Source organism: Pelophylax lessonae (genome assembly GCF_965119305.1).
Source record: "Pelophylax lessonae genome assembly, chromosome: 3".
NCBI lineage: Eukaryota > Metazoa > Chordata > Amphibia > Anura > Ranidae > Pelophylax > Pelophylax lessonae.
In genome coordinates, this window is record NC_138770.1 from 285,181,710 (window position 1) to 285,205,820 (window position 24,111).

At 45.9% G+C, this 24,111-nt stretch overlaps 1 protein-coding gene across 1 annotated transcript; it reads right to left on the reverse strand.

The window, feature by feature from the left end:
* Positions 1–446: 446 nt before the first annotated feature.
* NCBP2 (nuclear cap binding protein subunit 2) lies at positions 447–24,111 on the reverse strand. The gene is made up of 4 exons (XM_082251955.1): positions 23,957–24,111; positions 19,910–20,091; positions 4,393–4,531; positions 447–531 (listed from the first exon to the last, which is right to left on the reverse strand). Exons 1-4 carry the CDS (start codon positions 24,020–24,022, stop codon positions 460–462), a joined length of 459 nt encoding a protein of 152 aa, XP_082108081.1. The 5' UTR covers positions 24,023–24,111; the 3' UTR covers positions 447–459.

A 24,111-nucleotide genomic window follows, 5' to 3' on the forward strand; every position in this document is an offset into this window, starting at 1 on the left:
ACACCCATAATAGTGTAAAGTGTTTACCCTTTACATTTTGGCCTTATAGCTACTGTTTTTTTATAAGATATACTCCCACGTTCTAAATATGCCAGGGTAGTCGTCATAGGAAGACAATTTTCCACACATTGCCGGAGTGAAAAACACTGTTCTATCAAAGGTTGAAAGATAAAAAGAACTGCTAGTTATCAAACACACAAAAGGACATGAAAATGTGTGCCAGTGGTACACAGATTAAATAAGAACCAGAACTTTACAGCTTTTAAGCCATTTTTAAAGGTTTATTCTAAAATGTGAATAAGTGTATATGACCCTTAATTTTCATGTAAGACTTAAATAATAAAGCCAAAATGAGCAAAAACACACACTTATTCACTTGTGTCAAAAAAAGGAAAAAAAAATTAAAAAAACATTGCTTTCACAAATGAACTGCACATCCTGAGCTTGCTGTGGGTTTCTTCAAAATGTCTGTACAACTTTACCATAGCCTCCCCTTCCTGCATCATAATCTTTACGATACTCATCTCTGACCTGCAAAAAAATAAAGAATAAAACACTCCATTAATTGCTTTGATGTTGCGTATCATACCCCATACAAGACAAGTATTTCATAACCATTAAAAAAAGAAGCTTGTCAGTGTATTGCTGACTTTTTTTTTTTTTTTAAAGTACATGCTTCAGGGCTATCAGAATCCCTCACTTCTGCACTAATGATCAGTGACTCAAAGTGCTGTATAAAATAGACAGGCAGGCATCTAGCGCATTCAGAAGAGAAGATCAGCAGTGTCAGGCTCCATGAAAGGTTTCCTAGCCATCTCAAAATGTACTTTGTAGTAAGCTTCTTGTGACGCACCTTCTACAACCTAAATATATTTTTAATGACAAAAAACACCAGCAAATGCATTTCGGGGGGTCAAACAAGCTCTTTTTTTATCAGGGCTAAAAGGCAAGTAAATGTAAAATACAGATAAAGTATATTCTTATGATAATTAAGGGTTGTAAGATTCACATTGTGTTTCTAGTTCAGTCTAGGGGTGGGCTACTGCCCAAAACCAAGCAGAGAAAGCCCTAAAATAAACCTGAGCAGCTTCCCCACCCACAGGCTGTCACTTTCCCTAGCTGTAAAAAGGGAGAGTGTAATCAATGTTAAAAAATGGAGTAAGCAGACCTCAGTAGCCATGCACAAGTGTAACATAAATGTAGGAACGAGTTACTAGGTTGTAGCTTTTGCTTACCGCTGAAGCTTCAAAGGTGTTCGGGCTGCAGCCTCTGCCTCAAAACTGCTACACAAATGGTGGACAAGAACACTAAGCACACCCACCCCACGCTTGTAAGGGGCAGGTAAAAACACCCAAAATATATCACCTCCTCCTAAGGGTACCCTACACTGTGCTTCCCTCACACAGTATGGGTAGAATAGGAAGCAAAGCTATTAACAAAAGAAAGACTCCACCACCACTCCAAAAATGGTGTTGCATTGTTGACAGGATGAAATCTGTTGGAATACTCCTGGGAAAATCCAGGTACGCCTACTGCTCCATTCCCCACCAGCTTGCGCTCCCTACCTCTCGTGTCTGGATGCCAGCACCAGGGTATATTCACAAACCCATCATATTGCCATCCATTAAGGGCCACATTCTATCCTGACCCATGCACAGTGCTTCACCTGGTGCAGCAGACATGCTTTATCTATCTAAGACAGGCATGGGGAACCTTTTTTCTGCCGAGGGCCATATGGGTATTTTTAAAATCATTTGGGGGCCGTACAAAATTATCAACTTAAAAATGTGCCTGTTATATTTGGTCAAACATTTAATTAACTCATCCCTAATGTGATGGCTGCAACTGCTTCTCTTTGGTGAGGTATGTGATGTTAGCTGGTATTGATGATGATGTTGCTACTGGCAACTGGTTTTTCAGGTTTGCCCCCATCAATGCAGAGCGATTAGCGCCCCCCCCCCCCCATCAATGCAGAGCGATTAGCGCCCCCCCATCAATGCAGAGCGATTAGCGCCCCCCCATCAATGCAGAGCGATTAGCGCCCCCCCATCAATGCAGAGCGATTAGCGCCCCCCCATCAATGCAGAGCGATTAGCGCCCCCCCATCAATGCAGAGCGATTAGCACCCCCCATCAATGCAGAGCGCATGGGGATTAGAGCGCCTCCTGATTACACAGAGAGCAGGGTTCTTCTACTTACCCGGTGTGGGCACTCTCATATGAAGTCACGCCTCCTGGACAGACTCCTATGATAGACGTCACCACTGTGCTGTCTATCATGGGTAGGAGGCGTAACTTTGTATGACAGCGGCCGTGCCGGGTAAGCAGAGGAACCCGCTCTGTGTGTAATCAGGAGGCGCTCCCCTTCCCCTCCGGAGGCAGCCCAATGGCAGGGCCGGATCAAATGGCTTCGGGGCTTCATGCAGGTTCCCCACCCCCGATCTAAGGCTAGATGCCACTGCTCCAACCTCGCTGATACACAAAGACAGGGCTGCTGTTAGAAATCATTGGGCCCCTGTACAGCCAACCTGACAGGGCCCCCCAACCCCACCAAAAAAAAAAAAAATAAATAAAATGTAAGCAGCTTTGTCTGTAACAGAAGAAATCTTCTACAGGTGCTCATATGGAATGCTGTGTAGCCCGATCAGAAGCCCCGAAAATGCTTGTTTCAGCTTCTGGGCTTAGCTCTAGATATAGTCACCAGCTGTCTGAAACCAGGATCTAGCGCTAAGCCCAGAAGCTGAAACAAGCATTGGTTGTCATTATGTGGGCGGGCTATTTAACAGCCGGGAGTACGCTATGGTGACGCCGCTCCAGCAGACGTCCTCTGACAAAACGCGTAGGGCGGAGTCCATTGCGTCATACGTCACTTCCAGTTTGTGAACATCCGACCGTAGAACGCGGAAGCTTCCCGGCGAGACCGAACTGATCATAGACAGCCTGCACCGTGAGTTTCTCTATGCTCGCAATTATGTATGATTTGTATACTGCATCAATGGGGTCTCCCTTCTCCTTTATTGCATGAAATCTACTGGCGTGTACCTGCTCGCCTGAGTGAAGGAGCCCCTGGAACTCTGCTTAATTCGTTCCATTGTAACCACGGAAAACAGGTCGTATATCAGTTGCGACACCTAGTGGCCACACAGGTGGATGCAACTTTTTTCTTCAAACACATTGGGAATTTCTTATCACTTCTGATTTATTTGCACCGTGTAAGGATTTCCCCATTTAATTTTTTCAGCACTGTTTTATCAGATCTATCCTCAGTGATACTGATGGTTTTATATACTTTGCACTATATATATATATATATATATATATATATATATATATATATATATATAATTTTTTTGAAATAAATTATCACCTCCTTTCTTTCCACTATTTGTTGATTTATTTATTTATTTGCACAAAAGCACTTTTTCACGCTAATCACCATATATAGCTGGAATTTTTTCCCTAGTGGAACAATACTTATTTGATTTGTGCACTATTTCATTTATTATACATGCACTGATTCTTAACTATATCACTTTGAATTATATATTGTTTTTAGCTGACACTGTCACCTATAGGTAGCGCTGGGGCAACTTCTTTGCACTTTCACTTACTTTAACCCCTAGGGGTTTGGTTGCTGGCAGCTTACACCTTATTATTTACACACGTTATTCACACAATTCCATAGCGCTGGTCACTCCTGTCTTTTTATTACTTCTGCTGTTATATTTGAAGATGGATTCACAGTGCTACAGTGGTCACAAAGGGCTTCTATAAGCTCATTTACGGTTTGTGAAGAGTAAGTAAATATTTGAAATGTCCAAAGCTTGGCCACAACTTTTTTTAAACCTTTAAAGAACTCCCCAAGGGACCAAATGTATGCATAGCACTTGGTTCTGTACGGATCAGCAGCCCAGATGTTTTCAATGCTGCGTTATCCATCGACCCGGCTATGTGTGCATAAAAAGCAGCCCTGATACACAGTATTGCTTTTCGTTTTTGTGAATGAGTGTGTTGGTCCCCCTATCGGACCACACTGCTTAGAACTAAGGGATAGACCTAAAAACGGGAACCCAGGCCAAGGAAAACCAGTGGTGGCAAAAAATTTTAAACAGTGCCCGATCTTGCAATAGTCAGAGATAGCTCCCTGTAGCCCAACTTGCTGTACTCACTAAAACTTCAGAGTCAGGGTCACACCTGGGGCTGTGCCCCTGCTCTGGATGCAGAAAGCGACATGCAGCAAACCTAAACAGTAGACAGCAGTAAAGTATGAATTTGCAATATGCATTTGGTCCCCTCGAGGGTAAAAATATGGGTTTGTACTTGGAAAATGGCCATTTCTAGCAGACCACAATCACATAGGTGCTTTGGTTTGTGACACTTTTTTCCCCCTTACCTGGCCACCCGATTTGCCACGTCCATATTGCCTTCCTTCTTTGAAGCCAGCATCCCAGTCTGTTCTGATAATCCGATCATCTAAGCGAGTGCCATTGATGAATCTCATGGCATGCTCAGAGTCAGCTCTTGTATAGTATCTTGAGGCAGAGTTAAGGAAAACCTTTTTGTATTATAAATAGCCGCTCTAGTCAACTAGTAAACTCATTTAAAGAAACTTTCAACATCCAGTAAATATTATCACTATGGTTAAAGTGCAAGTTTACTTGCAGGAAGATCCCCCTATGCAATTTATACCCAATAAATACATACAATTGCTTCTCCTGTTGAAAATGGTGAAGGTCCTCCCAATAGAGATGCAGCTGTTGGTGGCACTCTATAGAAAAAGTACTCACTCCTTAAAAGAGGAGGTCCAGTCTTCTGTGTAAAAATTAAACGTCAGCAGTTACAAAAACTGTGTAGCCGACGACTTTTAGCCACTTTACCACCGGAGGATTTTGCTGTCTTACGTCCAGGCCACTTTTTGCGATTCGGCACTGTGTAAATTTAACTGACAATTGCGCGGTCATGCAACGTCGTACCCAAACGAAATTTACGTCCCTTTTTTTCCCCACAAACAGAGCTTTCTTTTGGTGGTATTTGATCATCTCTGCGATTTTTATTTTTTGCGATATTATTAAAAAAAATGTGACAATTTTGAAAAAACAATAATATTTTTCTAATTTGACAGTTAAAAAATATCCAATATATTCAATTTTTGTCATATATTTAGGCCAAAATGTATTTAGCTACATGTCTGACAAAAAAATTCTCAATGAGCGTATTTTTAACCGCTTTAAGACCGGAAGATTTTACCCCATTCCTGACTAGGCCATATTTTGCGATTCAGCACTGCTTTACTTTAACGGACAATTGCGCGGTCGTGTGACGCTGTACCCAAATTATATTTATGTCCCTTTCTTCCCCCCACAAACAGAGCTTTCTTTTGGTGGTATTTGATCACCTGTGCGATTTTTACTTTTTGCGCTATAAACAAAAAAATAGCGACAATTTTGAAAAAACAATAATATTTTTCACATTTTTTTATATGAAATTCCCCCCCAAAAAAAATGTAAAAATCAAAATTTAACATTTTAGGCCAATTTGTTTTCTGCTACATAGGTTTGGTAAAAAAAAAAAAAAAAATCGCGATAGGCAATAAGCGTATTTTGATTGGTTTGCGCAAAATTTATCGCAGCTACTAACTACGAGAAATTTATGTCATTTTTATTGTTTTTTTTTTTTAACTAGTAATGGCGGCGATTTGCGATTTTTTTTGCGGGACTGCGACATTGCGGCGGACCCTTGACTGACATTTTTTACACTTTTGGGGCTACCAGTGACATTACTACAGTAATCAGTGCTATAAATATATATCAAGGGGTTAATGTATGCCTGGTGCTTACTGACGTGTGTGGGGGGAGGGGACTATGTGACACAGGGACAGATCGCAGGTTCAGCTATGCTGAACCCTGCAATCTGACCCTGCCTGTCACTTAAGAGATCCGCCCGCTTTGTTTACACAAGCGGGCGGATTTCCACACTCGATCCCTGACGATCGGGGAAGAGCAGCGGTGATCACCACCGCTCCTCCCCTGGCCCGACTCCTGCTGTGACTGAATACAGCGGGAGCGAGGCTCCGGAGGCGCGCGCCGCCGACAGAGGGGAAATGTCTGGTGACGTAGGTCTACGACGCCAGACGATAACAAGCCACTGTGCCGCAGTAGCAGCACAGTGAGTAGTGTTAAAATGGTTAATAAAACAGCCTCTCACCTGTCCCACTACCCAGCAATGGGCTTACCCCAACTGTTCTCACCTCCTGTCATCTGTCTAGCAGCATCCTAACAACTTGCTGACCAGCCGCCGTACTTTTACTGCGGCAGGTCGGCTCTGTCCTGCAAAACGTCGCGGGACAGCTAGTGGGAGCGCGCGCACGCCGATTGGCCACAGGGGGAGCCAATCAGCGGATCCAATGGCCGTGATGTCCGCCTGGCACCTGCGATCTCTCCCTGTGGAGACAGAACGGCGGATCTGTCGTTGTAAACACAGCAGACCACTGTTCTGTCAGTAATGGACACAGGGATCCTGTATTCCTCCTATTTAGATACACAGGTCTGTGTTCATCCAGCTAACACATCCCACACAGTTAGAAAGCACCCCCTAGGGACACTTTTTACCCTTTGATCGCCCCTGGTGTTAACCCCTTCCCTGCCAGTGTCATTAGTACAGTAACAGTACATATTTTTAGCACTGATTACTGTAGTAATGTCACTGGTCCCCCCCAAAAGTGTCAAAAACGTTGTGTCCGATCTGTCCGCCGCAATGTCGCAGTCCCACAAAAAAAAAAAAAAAAAAAAAAAAAAAAAAAAAAAAAAAAGATTATAAATAAAAATGACAAATATTTATTTTCCCTAGTTCTAGATGTGATAACGTTTGTGCAAACCAATCAATATACAGTTACTAGGATTATTTCTACCAAAAATATGTAGCAGAATACATATTTGCCTAAAATGATGAAAAAGTTAGATTTTTATTGATTTTTTTTTTATTATTGGGAATGTTATATAGCAGAAAGTAAAAAAAATTGTTTTTTTTCCCCAGAATTGTCGCTTTTTTTGTTTATAGCTCAAAAAAATAAATAAATAAAATAAATAGTCGCAGAGGTGAGCAAATACCACCAAAACAAAGCATTGTAGGGGGGAAAAAAAAAAAAAAAAAAAAAAGACGACAATTTTATTTATTTAGGTACAGCGTCGCACAACTATGCAATCGTTAGTTAAAATAACGCAGTGCTGTATCGCAAAAAATGGCCTGGTCATTAAGGGGGTAAAACCATCTGGTCCAGAAGTGGTTAACTGTGGGCACCTGGCTGTGAGAGCTTGCGGCTTCACAGCCAGGTGCGCACTACACATGCACGAGTCGTGCTGCGCATTGGTCCTGCAGTCTTTTCTGGGACGTGTCCCAGAAGACTGTGACAAGGAGGAGGTGTGGGGGAGAGAGAACACCTGCTTCCAATCGCCTAGGCGGTCAAAATCGAGTAGGAAGCCTAAAGCAGAACTTCACCTTTTGGGTAGAGCTCCGCTTTAGGTTGGGCTTACAAAGAATTTTGTTCAACATTTTTTGTCAGAATGTTCATTTGTTTTTCCAGCTATTACTGGAGTCAAATTGGCATTCGTTTTTTTGACTGCAGGGGGCGAGGAAATTCGAAGGAGCAGGATGGAAAAATTCTCTGTACAACGTACAGATTTCAAAATGCGGTTTTTGTTCACTAAAGTCCATTCATTCCAATAATTGAATGTTAAAAGCAAACATGTGAGCATGTAGACTGCATTCAGCGAGTAATCAATGACTTGTACTCTAATGGTCTAAGGGCATTAGTGGTGTACTACAAGGTTCAGTATTGGGACACAAACTTTTTAATATATTTATCCACTTCTGAACCGGAAGGATTTTACCCCCGTAAATGACCAAGCCATTTTTTGCAATATGGCACTACATTAATTTAACTGAAAATTGCGCAGTCGTGCAATGCTGTACCCAAATAAAATTTATGTAATTTTTTTCCCCTCAAATTGAGCTTTCTTTAGGTGGTATTTGATGACCTGTGTGATTTTTATTTTTTGCGCTATAAACAAACAAAAAAAAAATTTTGAAAATCCTAATTTTTCATTATTTTAGGCCAATTTGTATTCTGCCACATATTTTTGGTAAAAAAAAAAAAATCCCAATAAGTGTATATTGACTGGTTTGTGCAAAAAAGTTGTCGTGTCTACAAACAAGGGGAAAGATATCCAAGAGTCTTAAAAGAAGCTATACTCCCCGCAGAAACTACCATTTGTGGTAGAGAATGCCACAATCTTGTAGCCCTTACTGTGAAAAACCCCCTACGTAGCCTGAGGTTAAATTGCTTCTCCTCTAATCACATTGTATGGCCTCGTGTCCTCATGCATTTGTTGTGACTGAATAGTTTTTTTTCTAAGCTGAGATCACCCTTGAGGTAGTTGTAAATCGCTATCATGTCCCCTCTCATGCGTCTCCTTTCCAGAGAGAATAAATCAAGCGCTTGTAAACGCTCTTCGTAATTGAGGTCCTCCAATCCCCCAATTCGTTTATTTGCCCTTCTCTGGACTCTCTCCAGCTCCATGCAGCTCCAACACATCCCTTCTTAGTTAGACCTTATCTGGAATATTCAGTTCATTTTTGAATTTTGGGGAACTGGGGAAACTGCAGTGGAGGGCAAACTATTAAGAGGCATTGAGGAGCTCCGCTTTGAGGAAAGATTAGAGTAGCTGAATTTATTCTCTATTGAGAAGAGAATTAAGGAGGATATGATCAACATGTATAAATACATAGTGTTTCATATAGTGAAAAAAAAAGAAAAAAACTTCACTTTAAAAAGATCATCACTGGGAGGACAAGGGTGCACTCTTTACGTCTGGAGAAAAATAGAATTTTTGTAAGAACCGTAAAATTATTTTCTCAGAGTCCTCTGACAGTCACCACCGATCCATATAAGCCTTCACTATTGGGTAATGGCATCCTCTGCAGGAGTAAGGTAGGCAGATAGAAATGTTAATACAAAACTTTTCTATACTTAGACACACCTCTAGGGGGCCATCCCCAGCCATTATCCCTGATCCAGTCACAACTGGTCCTCAGTTTGTAGCAAGCAGTACCGGAAGGCAATAGCCCCCAGATCCAAAAAAACAGAGGGGCGGAGGCGGCGACTATCAGAGGACTTTGTTCTTACAAAAATTCTATGTTCTCTTACGTCCTCTGACAGTCGCCGCCGATCCATATAAGCCTTCACTATTGGGACGTCCCAAAGCAGTGCAGGTGTGAGGGGCGGGAAAACGCAACCAACTGAAAAGGTAACGAAAAAACACCCCAAGGAAGAGACAGAAAAAAAATATGTCTCTGCAAACAACCACCGCACCTCAAAACTTTGCAGCCAAGGGAAGCATCCGAGGATGCCAAAACATCAGTTCTGTAGAATTGTGTGAAAGAGTGCACAGACGACCAGGTCGCCGCTTTGCATACCTGAGCCAGAGCAGCCTGATGGCGAAAAACCCAAGAGACACTGACAGCTCCAGTAGAAAAGGCCCTTACAGGGAAAGGAGGATCCTGACCCTCGATGGAAAAGGCCTGAAACAAAAAACGTCAGCCTGATCCAGGGAGAAAAAGGTAGCCACGGACGCAGCTGAGCCCTTCCGAGGTCCCTCAGAAAGAACAAACAGGGAATCAGACTGCCGAACAGATGCCGCTACAGCCAGGAAAACCCTGACCGCCCGGACCACATCCAAGGAATGCAAAGCCATCTCCTGGAGATGCTCGGGCTTCTCACAAGCGAAGGCAGCACGATATCCTCGTGGAGGTGGAATGAAGAAACCACCTTGGGAATAAAAGACTGAGTGGGTCGCAGATCCACTTCATCCCTATGAAACACCCGATAAGGAGAACAGCAAGACAAAGCCACCAATGCAGACACTCTGCGAGCAGACGTGATAGCCACCAGAAAAGCAACTGTCTAGGACAACACAGGCAGAGGAAAAAATCTGATGTTCTCAAAGGGAGGCAGTTGTAACACAGACAACACCAAATTCAGGCCCCCGGGGAGGCAAGGGAGCCTTCCTCAGAGGAGCCAGACGCTGCACCCTTATGAGGAAAGTGCGAAGCAAAAAATACGATGCCAAGGGACGTGGAAAAAGATGGCCAAAGCTGACAACTGACCCTTCATAGCGTTCAGCGCCAAACGGCGATCCACTCCTTTCTTCAGGAAGGCCAAAAACTTTTACCACCGAGAAGGAGCGAGGATGGAACGCATGCGATCCGCACCAGGCATATACACTTTCCAGGTTTGATAATTTAGGGATGACCGCCTGTGGAAGACCCCTACCTCTCAAGACCTGGCCTCCAACAGTCACGCCGTGAAAGCCAGAGACTGCAAAGCAGGAAGGAAAATCGGCCCTTGAGACAGAAAATCGTCCCGCAGCGGAAGCCGCCAGGGAGGCCCGACGACCAAGTGAACGATGGCCACGTACCAGGACCAACGTGGCCAGTCTGGGGCTACCAGAAAGACCGACATCCGTTCCAACGCCAACCTGCTGAGCAACCAGGACAACAGTCGAACCGGAGGGAAGGCATACAACAGCCGATACCGGTGTCAAAAGGCACCCCTAACGCATCCGTGGCATCCGCCAGAGGATCACGAGGTCCGGCCACAAACTTCTCAACCCCATTGTCGAGATGGGACATGAACAGATCCATGTCCGGAGTCCCCCACTGGGCACACAGGAGGCGAAACACCACCGGATGCAGGGACCAGACTCCCTGGTTCAAGGTCAGGCGACTCAGACAGTCCGCCTGCCAATTTTCCACACCCGGAATGGGAACAGCTGAAATCGCAGGAATGCGCAATTCGGCCCAAGACAGGAGAACGGCCACTTCCTCGGCCACCCAGGCACTCTTGGTGCCCCCTTGGTGCTTGATATAAGCCATAGCCATGGAGTCGTCCGTCTGTACTGGAACCGGACACTCCTGAAGTTGAGATAACCAACGGAAACAGACAAAGCCTGATCGCGCGGAGCTCCAAGACGTGTAATAGCAAAGAGGCCCCCACCACCGACCACAACCCCCGTGCACAAGGCGTGCCCAGGACTTCTCCCCAGCCCGACAGGCTGGCATCTGTGGTGAACACCCTCCACAACAGAGGCCAAAAGGACTGGCCCTGTGTCAGGGTCAGCGACCGGAGCCACCACAAAGGATCCAACGGCAGCCGGTGGAACAGAGAAACTACTTGACTGATGCGTCCTGCCTCACCTGGCCATCTGGACCGCTGCGAAAGCTGAAACCATCAGACCCAGAGACCACATGGGTCCGCAAGGAGGAGGGACCCTCGTCCCTGAGGGAACTGATCTAGTCCCTCAGGAGACGGGGTTAACCCACCAGAAGAAAAAAACTTGCGCCTGTGCCGAATCCTGGACCATCCCCAGGTAATGAAGACGACCTGAAGGAGTCAGTGCCGACCAATGAAAATGGACGTTCCACCTGAACTCCCGGAGTGTCTGAAACCGGCACGGTCAGAAAACTCGACAAAGATGCATACAAGCTCGACCTGAACAGGAGGTCGGCCAGATAGAGTACGCAATCTCATTTAAAACGCAGTATGGCCTGCACTGGAGCCAAAATCTTGGTGAAAAACCTGGGAGCCGAAGCGAAACCGAAGGGTAGCACCAGAAAACTGGCCAGCAACCCTGCCACCGCGATTCGGAGACATCTCTGAGCCACGACCAGCTTTGAGGGATTCCATTCAGAACTCCAGCACCCGCAAAAAACGGTTCAGAGACTGCAAGCCCCGAAGTGGACGCACTGTGCCCCCTGTTCTGGGCACAGAGAACAGGATGGAAGAAAAAAAAAAAAAAAAAGAAAAAACGCGAAACTTGTCCCATGAAGACACAGGCACAAAGAATCCTTGGGCAAGCAGAACATGCACCGCCCCCATTAGACCCCTGAGACGAGCAGGAGGCAGCTGGAGAGCCGCCAGGAAGAACCTGTCGATGGGGCGAGATCAAAAACTGATCTTTTACCCTAAAAAAGAAGCAACTCGTGAACCCCCCCCCCCCGTCCTGAATACTGGACAACCAGGGAACCTGAAAGCAACAAAGACGTCCCCCCCACCCCTAAGACGGGTGAGGGCGTCCCTGCAGGAAGAGGTGGACCGGGCCGCCAAGCCTGACTGGCCTTTGTCTCGCCCGACCATGGCTTCTTGTGACCACCGGAGGGCTTAAAGCCCTTGTCCTGCGCCCCTAAGGCACGAAATGGACCCACGCTGCGCTATCCTAGCGCGGGAAGGCCTACCCTTGTGACCGGGGGCAACCGAGTACTCTGACCCCCGTAAGCCCCTTAATCAACTCAGCCCGAGTGTTCCCAAAAGGATGACTCACCAACAAGGAACATCAAACACTGTAATGTGCATTACCGGTGACATCGCATTACAAGTTTGCAAAAATTCACAGGGCAGGGAAACCTGACCCGACGTCCAGACATATCAGAACCAGAAAGCAGCCCTTGTACTTGACTGAGAGGGAAATAACACAAAGCCAGCCAGACGGGGGATCCCACAGAGACCACAAGCCCTGCCATCCCCTAAGAGTGGGCCCACAAACCCGCCAAAAGTCCCCAGGGACAAGGGGGTATCCATACTCACCAGTCCAGGGAAGCAGGCACCGCTCTGATACGGGAGACCTCCCACCCTAAGTGGGGGTGCCGTCAGCCAAGGAGGGATGCTGGCAACACGCAGGCCTCCCGGGTTGAGACACCCTCAGCAAAGACGCAGCTCCGCAGGCTCGTCCCCATTCCGAGGGGCACTGTCGTTGCGAGGCCTGGGCGCACCAGTAACCTGCGACACTCGTTGACAGGCTGGGACTCCATAAGGATCTATATTACCCAGTGTGAGGCCCAGCTCTGCAGTCACTTGTGGTCCTCCAGGAAAAAGTCCCTGGCTAACTAGCGATAGCGAGAGAAATAAAAACCTATTTTCAGAAGAAACAAATCCATATTGTCAGGAAAAAAAAAAAAAAAAAAAAGGAAAAAAAACTTGAGACACTAGGTCCCAGCTAGAAAAGCTAGCCTACTCCTAAGCTAGGCAGCATAAAACTGAGGACCAGTTGTGACTGGATCAGGGATAATGGCTGGGGATGGCCCCCTAGAGGTGTGTCTTAAGTATAGAAAAGATTTGTATTAACATTCCTATCTGTCTAGCTTACTCCTGCAGAGAGCGCCATTACCCATTAGTGAAGGCTTATATGGGTCGGCGGCGACTGTCAGGGGACGCAAGAGAAAATGTTTTTTTTTTTAACTTACTGTAAAATCCATTTCTCTGATGTTCGACGGGCACAGCTCCTGATCTTCCTAACCATTGGGTTATACTGCCCCCTACAGGAGTAGGACACTATGCAGCAAAAAAGTCTGGCTATGTCTTTAGGCAGTCCCAGGGGGTATACTCCCTCTCTCTGATATTAGGTACTCAGTTTTGTTACAAGCAGGGTCAGAAGAATTACAACTCCACAGAGGCGTGGGTACGGTGTCCGTCAATGAACATCAGAGAAATGGATTTTACGGTAAAGTCAAAAATCCCATTTTCTTTTTTGTTCACTGACGGACACAGTTCCTGATCTTCTTACCATTGGGGCGACCCAAAGAAGTGTTAAACATGAGGGGTGGAAACAGTGAAAAAGAAATTCCCAAGGCTAAACCATAGCAAACCAGGTAAACAGGAGCTCAACTAAAAAAACTGGAGCCCACCTGAAAAGAATACACCCTCAAAGAGGAGCAGGTCCTCTAAAAAGCAGCCTGCAAAACATTGTGACCAGAGGAAGCATCCGCAGATGCCAACACATCCACTTTATAGAACTTTGTGAAAGTGTGCACCGACTACCAAGTGGCCGCCTTGCAAACATGCGTCACTGATGCCTGATGACGGAAGGCCCAGGAGGCACTGAGCGCCCGAGTAGAATGTCCTTGACAGGGAAAGGTGGAACCTGACCCTTGATAGAATAGGCTGATCCATCTGAAAATGGTCGCAGAAGAAGCGGCAACCCTTTCCGAGGCCCATCCATGAGCACAAATAGGGAGTCCGATTTCCTAAAAGACTCCATAGCTGCCAGGTACACCCTAATTGCCCAGACCACATCGAAGGCATGCAAAGCAATTTCCTTTGGATGTTTTGGCTTGGGACACAGGGAAGGCAACACAAGGTCTTTGTTCAAATGAAAATCAGAGACAACCTTTGAAAGGAAGAACTGACAGGGGCGAAGAACCACCTTATCTCTGTGAACCACCAAGTAGAGTGAACGACAGGATAACGCCGCCAATTCCGACACCCTGCGCACAAAGGTGATAGACACCAAAAAGGCCACCTTCTGGGACAGTGTAAGCAGGGGAATCTCCCAAAGATTCTCAAAGGGAGGCTTCTGGAGAGCTAAGAGCACCAAATTGAGGTCCCAAGTCGGTAACCGAGACCGCACTGGAGGAGCCAAGTGCCGAACTCCCTTAAGAAAAAAGTACACTCAGGAAGAGTGACCAAGGGCCGTTGAAACAAAACCACCAAGGCCGGCACCTGGCCCTTGATAGTACTCAAGACCAGTTTCTGCTCAACCAGGAAGGTCAAGATCCGAACCACTGAAAAAAGAACGAGAATGAACCCCAAAAAACTCACACCAAGCAATTTACGTCTTCTACGTACAATGGTAGAGCTTCCTAGAAGTAGATTTCCTAGCTTTTAACAGCGTTGGGATCACCAACTCAGACAAACCTCTATCCATCAGCACCTGGCGTTCGACAGCCAAACCGTCAAAGCCAGCGACTGTAAAGCAGGATGGAAGATTGGTCCTTGGGTCAGCAGATCCTCCCTGAGAGGTAGCTTCCAAGGAACGTCGGCAACCAGCCGCACCAGATTGGCGTACCAAGCCCGGCGAGGCCAGTCCAGGGCCACCAAGATGACTGGAATCCCGTCTGCCTCGATCCTGCATAGAAGTCTTGGCAGAAGCTTGAGAGGAGGAAAGGCGTAAAATCAGACAATACTGATCCCACAAGGCCATCAACGCATCAGTGGTGTCTGCCAGAGGCTCCATTCCGCAGCTGTCGGCATAAGTGCCCACCTCTACCGGAAGGAACGTCGCCCATCAGCTCCAAGCTGGCTGCAAGTGCGGGAGGACCGGCTGTGCCTCAGCCACGCTCTCTCCAAGCGTGGAGAGCGGGCCCCCACAGCCTCGGATCTCCACTGAGAAGAGCTGGGGTAATGTCTTTAGACGGCCGAAGGTAACCGGGTACCTTACCCAGATATCAGCTGCCAATGAGAGCCTTAGCTCTCCCTCCAGAAACCACAGCCTCAGCCCCGTGGCCATTCAGCTCCTGGTTCCTGGCGGTGTCTCCCCACTCAAAGAAACACCAGAACTGAAGGGCGCCGGCTAACAGGGGGCTTAAATGTTTGGATGGGGCGGTGTTTCCTAAGAAGGGAGGAGTCAGGGTCTCTCAAAAGGTAGCAGTCCTAAAAGACGATAGGGGATAAAATACGCCAAAGGACCACTGCTGAAACAGAGAGCATAGTGACTAGGGGAGCCGCACCCAAAGAGGCATCACAGATAAACTGCAGCCCCTGGACCAACTGGTCGGTCAGCTCAGCAAAGGCAGGGGGGAGCTGCTCCCCCTCCATGTCACGGCGTAAAAGTTTAGCCCACTCGGTCAGAGTTTGTGACACCTGAGCAATGGTAAAAACCTGCCTCAGTGCTGAACCAGCCAGGGTGTACATATTGCAGGCCACAGCCTCTGCCTTCCTGTCAGCCGGATCCTTAAAGGCTAGGGACTCTTCCACCGGAATCATGGTTGCTTTGTTCAATCTGGAGACCGGAGGGTCCACCACCAGTGGAACAGTCCACTTTTTAAGAAGGGACTCCTCATAGGGGTACTGCATAGCAAATCGCTTAGGGACAAGGGGGAGGTTTCGGCCGCTCCCACTCTTTAGCAACAATTCGGTCAAAATACGTGGAGAAAGGAAAACGCCTCTGCCGCTCTGGATTGCTTGCGAGTTGCAAAGGGAACCGATGCCTCTGTTGCAGCTTCAGCTGCGTCTTATATTTTTAAAGGTCTCACGCACATATACAATCAGTGCATCCACCAGCGCCTTTTCGTGCACGGTTGCAGAAGTGGAGAAATCATCCTCACTATCTGAGAACTCAGGGCGCGTGGTCACAGACCCAGCAGAGTGTCCCATGTCCGTGGCAGCCAAATCAGATTCAGGATCTGAGGAGAAAGAAGAGGCAGGAGAAAGGCAGGGGGCGCTTTTTGCTAGCCCGTTGCCCAAAAACCACCTCCACCCAGGACACAAAGGACTCCAGGCCCGCCGTCAGTGCATCGATGGATGGTTGGGACCTGGAGGGCCCGCAGCCTCAGAGGGGATCAGGTGGGGAAATGTGCTCCAAAAACTCCATGAGTCACAATAAGGGGACCCCACAAGAAAAGGTGTAAAAACACTGCTAGGGGATATCCCCACTGCTCCAGCAGCGCCACTCGGTCGCCAGTAAGAGCACCTAATGGATCCTCAGTAGAGCGGGAGAGGACCCCACCAGACTCCCCACCCAGCAGAAACAGGCACCTGCAGCCACCAGGATAATCTACACTCCACGTGTGGCGATCAGGAGGTGAAAAGATCCAGGAGTCAGCACCAGGGGATGAGGGGGGGCTCCCACTGCCACCCACAGGGCTTCACTGGCATGAAGGCCACTATTTTCAATGACAAACCACAGTAAAATGGCCGAAGAACTACACAAAACATGGCCACAATGCATTGGCTACAGCAAAATGGCGGCTCCACGAGGCTTCCAGTAAACCAAAAGGGATCCCTAGGCCTCAGAAAACAGGACAACAGAACAGCCGACCACCCAGTCGCCGGCAGCACACCCTGCCGCCCCCATCGCGAGAGAGAGGGAGAGAATACCCCCGGGACTGCCGATAGGGATGGCCAGACTTTTTCTACCTAGTGTCCTACTCCTGTAGGGAGCAGTATAACCCAATGATTAAGAAGATCCGTCAACGAACAAGTTGTATCTGTCAATGAACGAAAGAGAAAAGCGATTTATTCTCCAAATACAGAAAGGCTTCTTCACAGTAAGAGCTGTGAAAGAGTGGAATATATAAACTGATTGGATGTGGTAGTGCTGCTAAAAAAAAAAAAAAAAAAAAAAAGCACAGATTATGTAAAATCCGCAGTGGGAAAAATAAATAAAACACCATACATAGACTAAGAGCCCATTCACATTAGCGCGACTTGTCAGCCTAACAAGTCGCGCTCCCTCGCTGTCCACTGACCGCTACAGGACCCGTTCTAATAGGAGCGACACAAGTTGCTCAGACTTAGAAAAAGGGTCCTGTACTACTTCGGGGCGACCTCGGAGCGACTTGCATAGACTTCCATTATGTGAAGTCCCTGCAAGTCGCTCCGAAGACGTGGTGCACGGGACTGACAAGTCGCCTCCCAAAGTAGTAAGGAGTCGTGTCGCGCTATTGTGAACCGGCTCTTACTCTACCAAACAGAGTAACTTACTAAATTGCAGTGTAGTGCAGAAACGCTGTCTCCGATAAGTTAAGGTGCAATCTAATAAAATAAATGGAAAGTGAAAATCCGAATAGATGAATAAATAAATGTGATAACACGGCTACCAAAAAATGTATACATAAAAAAAACAGTGTAGAATCCATATATTAAGTACCATACATAAAGATGTAGTGCCAAATAGATAAGTATCTAATAAAAGTGCAAACACATTTTTTTTCTTCCTCCAGTTGAAGCCATGATGGATATGGCGTAATGCGTAGAGGTACCAAGCGGTGGGCAGGTTTGATGTGACCTCATTTGGACTTCTGATTGCATAAACTGTTTTTTATTCAATAAATGTGAGTTTAATTAATATTTGAAGTTGGGATGTGGTTTTATTCCTCCTGAATGTGTTGATCCTGCACCATTGTAGATTGTCTCCTTTTTTTCATATGTGCTAAACCATTTTGGAGTAACATTGAGAATAGTGGAGTTAATTATTGAATGGACAGCATGATTCTATCAGCCTTTTCACTGCTTGAGACCCCTTAGTGGGTGAATTATGGATGGGAGCAGACACTTCATCTGGTGATTGCAGCAAATCACTTAGGGAGTGGACACACGCGGAACGACCCACTGGCTGCTGTTCTCATAAAGACTTTTTTGGATTTTTATTTCTTTTTTCCACTATTTGCACTTTCAGAGTGATCTATTTATTTATTCTTTTCACCTTGGACCTATATGCCTTGTTTGCACTGTATCTAATCAGAGACGGGGTCTTCGTAGCACATTGCACTTTTATTAAATACTTATCCATTTGGCACTACATCTTTATGTATGGTACATCATATATGGATTCTACGCTTTTTCTTTATATATTAATTTTTTGGTAGCAGTGTGATCACATTTATTTATTAATCTATTCGGATTTTCACTTTCAATTTATTCTATTAGATTGCACCTTAGCTTAACAGAGACAGCGTTTCTGCACTACACTGCACTTTAGTAACTTACTCTATTTTGTTAAAGTCTATGTATGGTGTTTTATGTATGTTTCACACTGTGGATTTCACATAATAAGGTGTGATTTTTTTAGCAGCACTACCACATCTAATCAGTTTATATATTTATCTTATATGTGGGAACACATTTAGGGGTTGCAGCAGCTTGTATTCAATTTAAATACGGTTTGGTTTGTACTAGAGTAGCGCACAATTACATTTGATTTTGATTAGAAAAAGTGGAATAGACTCCCTTAAGAGCTTGTTCTGGCCAGCTCAGTTGTTTAAAAAGGGTCTGCATTATTTCCTAAATGCACAGAATAAAACTGGATACTTTTATAGGTAATACTGACCCAGGTAATATTGGATTGCCTTTTGGGGGATCAGCAAGGAATTATTTTACCCGCTGGATAAATTTGATCATTGACTTGGCTCCCACCCCCCTCTGTTGGTCGAATCAGATGGGCCTGATTAACTATATAACAAACAAAATCGTATACTATTTTTAAACGGCATTTGAATGTATAGAAACATTTAATATTAATTTTTATTCAAAATTCTACTAGCATAGGCCAAGCTTTAGATTATCCGCATAGGCATTTTGCCATGCTGCAAATCCCAGTGGCAGGAACCTAGCAGAGGAGACCTTGCATGGCTTGAATGACCTGAGGTGGCTGCTGGAGAAAGGGGATGCACTATTGTGAATTTAAGCCTACCTGGCATCTGTAATGGGAGTACATTTACAACAGAAATAGCTCTGGTATGTACTATTCATTCAAAATAGAAACGCAGAAGGGAGGATTTCTGAAAATCTACACTTTAAAATCAATGTCTGCTCCATAACGTCTCTGGATTTTTTTTTTTTTTTTAGATCAGCTGCAGCTAGTTTGAGTTTTGCTTTTAGCATGACCCTGTCACCAAAACAAACAGTATACACAGATACATAAACCCTTATAAGGGTCCTTTCTGCCCAGCGGACTCAGTTTTGCTCAGGGGGGATCGATCCGCTGATCTCAGCAGGCGGATGACAGGTCAATCTCCACTCACTGTGCTGAAATGGACCCGTGAGATCCCCGCTCCCCTCTATGGGATATCGGATGAAAACGGACCGCCTGCCCGTTTTCATCCGATCCAATCCTCCAGGACGGATGGAAAATAGGGTTTCCATCCATCTGGATTTCACGGATAGGATTGGATCGGATAGCAGCGGACACCGCTGACATCCACTGCTCCATAGGGGTGCGTGGAGCATCCGATCAGGTCTGCCTGAAAAAAACTGACAGGTGGACCTGATCGGAAAGCCCGTGTGAAAGGGCCCTAAGGGTTTGGACACTTATGTTTGCCAATTCAGCAAGGCTTGCAAAGTTGTTTCACAACAAAAAGGATACTCTACAAAGCAGAATCCACAAGCAGTTTTCTTAATTTTATCCAGACCCATAACGATCTTTTTGACATCTCCACTCTTGCTGAATAATTCATGTATCTGCTCTTCTGTTGTATAAAATGAGAGGTTTCCAACATACAAAGTGCAGCTTAGTTTCAAAAGTTTCTCTTGCTCATCTCTTTTGCCCTATAGTAAAGAAAGAATAATTAGCAATATTTATTACAAAATAAAAAAACGTGTATATATATATATATATATATATATATATATATATATATATATATAGTGGGTATTTTGTTGCTTTGCAGCCTGAAATGAAGACAGACAGTATTTGGTTTATCCAACTGTAGTTGGATGTTGCAACTTAGAACATCCAAGAGAAAGCTATAACACCAACATATTAAAACAAAGACTGAGACAATAATAGTACCTACAAATATTATCACAATCACCCTGCACTTAAGGAGAAAATTAGAATAAATATGCCAAATATAAGCTAACTTGACATATAGCTGCTGCTTTAAAATACAAACATAATAAAAAACATGTGTTAATTCTCTCAAATGTCAGTGGGTAAAAAAGGTTCAACACATAAGCAGCGCTAAGAAAACCCTGTTTAAAGAGTCCACATAAGTGAATGAGCCAAAGTCCTCAGGAGAATGAATCCACAGATGAAGATAAAAGGAAGACTTCCACCACACCACGTGACCCCCTCAGGTATTGCTCACTCACCAGAAATCTTTGTATAAAGAGCCTTTAGATATCCACCAATCACACCGGATGTAGACCACTCCACGATCGTTTAGGCACAGAATCTCCCCAATCTGAATACCATATACCAAGCGATCCACAAACTCCAGTATATCAGCGGTGAATATATAAACAAGAAAGGGGCTCATAGGGCAGTATATCAACACTATTTTATTGTTAAAAAACCCGCCCTATCCCTCAATCAATGCACTCACAGCAAACAAAATAAAAGCTCTCAATAAACTAAAACCATGTGCTGATCGAGACCTCACCGCTCCTCTGTTTGGCTGGATCGGTCACAGACGTCAGCTTACATCGGGCAAGGGCCAAACAGAGGAGCGGGAGAGGAGCGGTGAGGTCTCGATCAGCACATGGTTTTAGTTTATTGAGAGCTTTTATTTTGTTTGCTGTGAGTGCATTGATTGAGGGATAGGGCGGGTTTTTTAACAATAAAATAGTGTTGATATACTGCCCTATGAGCCCCTTTCTTGTTTATATATTCACCGCTGATATACTGGAGTTTGTGTATCGCTTGGTATATGGTATTCAGATTGGGGAGATTCTGTGCCTAAACGATCGTGGAGTGGTCTACATCCGGTGTGATTGGTGGATATCTAAAGGCTCTTTATACAAAGATTTCTGGTGAGTGAGCAATACCTGAGGGGGTCACGTGGTGTGGTGGAAATCTTCCTTTTATCTTCATCCGTGGATTCATTCTCCTGAGGACTTTGGCTCATTCACTTATGTGGACTCTTTAAACAGGGTTTTCTTAGCGCTGCTTATGTGTTGAACCTTTTTTACCCACTGACATTTGAGAGAATTAACACATGTTTTTTATTATAACACCAACATGTTAGAGAGAAAAAAAAAAAAGAAAGAAATACAAAAACATTGGAAAAAAGATGACCCCCTTGTGTCCATATTTTTTTTAAACCACCTTTTGCTTTAATTACAGCTTTAGTCTGTTGGGATATGTCTCTGCTAACTTGCACATCTAGACTTTGCAATATTTGCCCACTCTCCATTGCAGAACTGCCTAAAGCGGTGTTCCAGCCTCCCCCTCCAAAAATGAAGAGTCAGCAGCTACACATACTGTAGCTGCTGACTTTTAATATTAGGACACTTACCTGTCCTGGAGTCCAGCGATGTCGGCACCGCAGCCAATGTTTCCAACGGCTACCGGGTGCTGCTGCCGCCGCCATTGCCGGTAAGGGAACCCGGCAGTGAAGCAAGTCCCCACTGCGTATTCGGATTGGCTCGGCCAGGGGGGGAGAAGGACGAGGGGGCCAAACTTACGAGGGACAGCGCCACCTCCCAGAAGTAGGGAAGGGTACCTGTTAAAAACAGGTACCCATTCCCCTCTGAAAGGTGCCAAATGTGCCACTGGAGGGAGGGGGTGGGAGCAAATGAATGGAAGCTACACTTTTGGGTGGAACTCTGCTTTAAGTTCAGTTAAATATGATGGTGACTGTTCGTGGACTGCAGTCTTCAAGTCATTCCACAGATTTTTCGTGGACTGCAGTCTTCAAGTCATGCCACAGATTTTTAATTGGGTTTAAGTCTGGGCTCTGATTAGACCATGCAAGGACATTCATCTTTTCCTCTTTCAATCACTGTGTGGTCACTTTTGCTGTGTGTTTTGGGGTATTGTCAGGTTGGAAGGCAAACCGTCTTCCCATTTACAAATTTCTGGTAGAGGGCAGCAGATTTTCCTCAAGACTTTGACAGTATTTTGCCCCATCTAGTTTTCCTTCTATCCTGACCAGTGCTCCAGTCCCTGCTGCAGAGAAATACCCCATAATAGGATATTACCACATCCGTGATTTACTGCAGAAATAATACAAGGGAAGACACCACCTCCGACGTGTTCCATCCATTCATCGCATACAAGGAAACACGGCACCTCCGACATCTCCCATCCATTCATCCTTTAAAAGGTAACACGCCATCACCGACCTGTCCCTTTCCTTGTATCAGATGAAAGGATGGCACACGTCAGAGACGGAGTGATCCCTTTTATAGGATGAATGGATGGGACACGTCGGAGGCGGCGCGTTTCCTTGAATAGAATGAATGGATGGTACACGTCAAAGGCGGCGTGTTTCCTTGTATCGGATAAATGGATGGGACACGTCGGAGGCGGCGGGTTCCCTTGTATAGGATGAATGGATGGGACACGTCGGAGGCGGCGTGTTCCCTTGTATAGGATGAATGGATGGGACACGTCGGAGGCGGCGTGTTCCCTTGTATAGGATGAATGGATGGGACACGTCGGAGGCGGCGTGTTCCCTTGTATAGGATGAATGGATGGGACATGTCGGAGGCGGCGTGTTCCCTTGTATAGGATGAATCGATGGGTTACCCCTGCGACGGCATATACCCTTGTACAGGATGAATGGAACACACCACCTCTGACATGTCCCATCCATTCATCCCATACAAGGGAACACTCTGATGTGTCTAATACATCCATCCCATACAAGGGAACAGTCCCATGTATCCCATCCATTCATCCCATACAAGGGAACACTCTGATGTGTCCCATCCATTCATCCCATACAAGGGAACACTCTGATGTGTCCCATCCATTCATCCCATACAAGGGAACACTGTGATGTGTCCCATCCATTCATCCCATACAAGGGAACACTGATGTGTCCCATCCATTCATCCCATCCAAGGGAACACTCTGATGTGTCCCATCCATTCATCCCATACAAGGGAACACTCTGATGTGTCCCATCCATTCATCCCATCCAAAGGGAACACTCTGATGTGTCCCATCCATTCATCCCATCCAAAGGGAACACTCTGATGTGTCCCATCCATTCAAGGGAAAACTCCCATGTGTCCCAGCCAAGGGAAAACTCCCATGTGTCCCATCCAAGGGAAAACTCCCATGTGTCCCATCCAAGGGAAAACTCCCATGTGTCCCATCCAAGGGAAAACTCCCATGTGTCCCATCCAAGGGAAAACTCCCATGTGTCCCATCCAAGGGAAAACTCCCATGTGTCCCATCCAAGGGAAAACTCCCATGTGTCCCATCCAAGGGAAAACTCCCATGTGTCCCATCCATTCATCCATCCCATACAAGGGAACACTCCCATGTGTCCCATCCATTCATTCATCCCATCCAAAGGGAACACTCTGATGTGTCCCACCCGTTCCTCCAATACAAGGGAACACAGCACAAATGATGATGGTTCCCTCCTGTGCGCTGGACATTGGCTGCTCTCAGGATTCCCTTCCTATACACAGTACCGCACACAAGTCCGTCTACTGGAGCGCTCCCCCCGCCTACCTTGAAATGCTGGTCCCGGTACTGGCTCAGCTCCACATAACTATCAGTCTTTAGAATGCTCAGCATATTCCCGACTTCTCCAGCACACCGGCCGCCACGGCGCAAGAGCGGTTAAACGTTTCCTCTTATCGCGACAAAGACGAGCCAATGAGGAG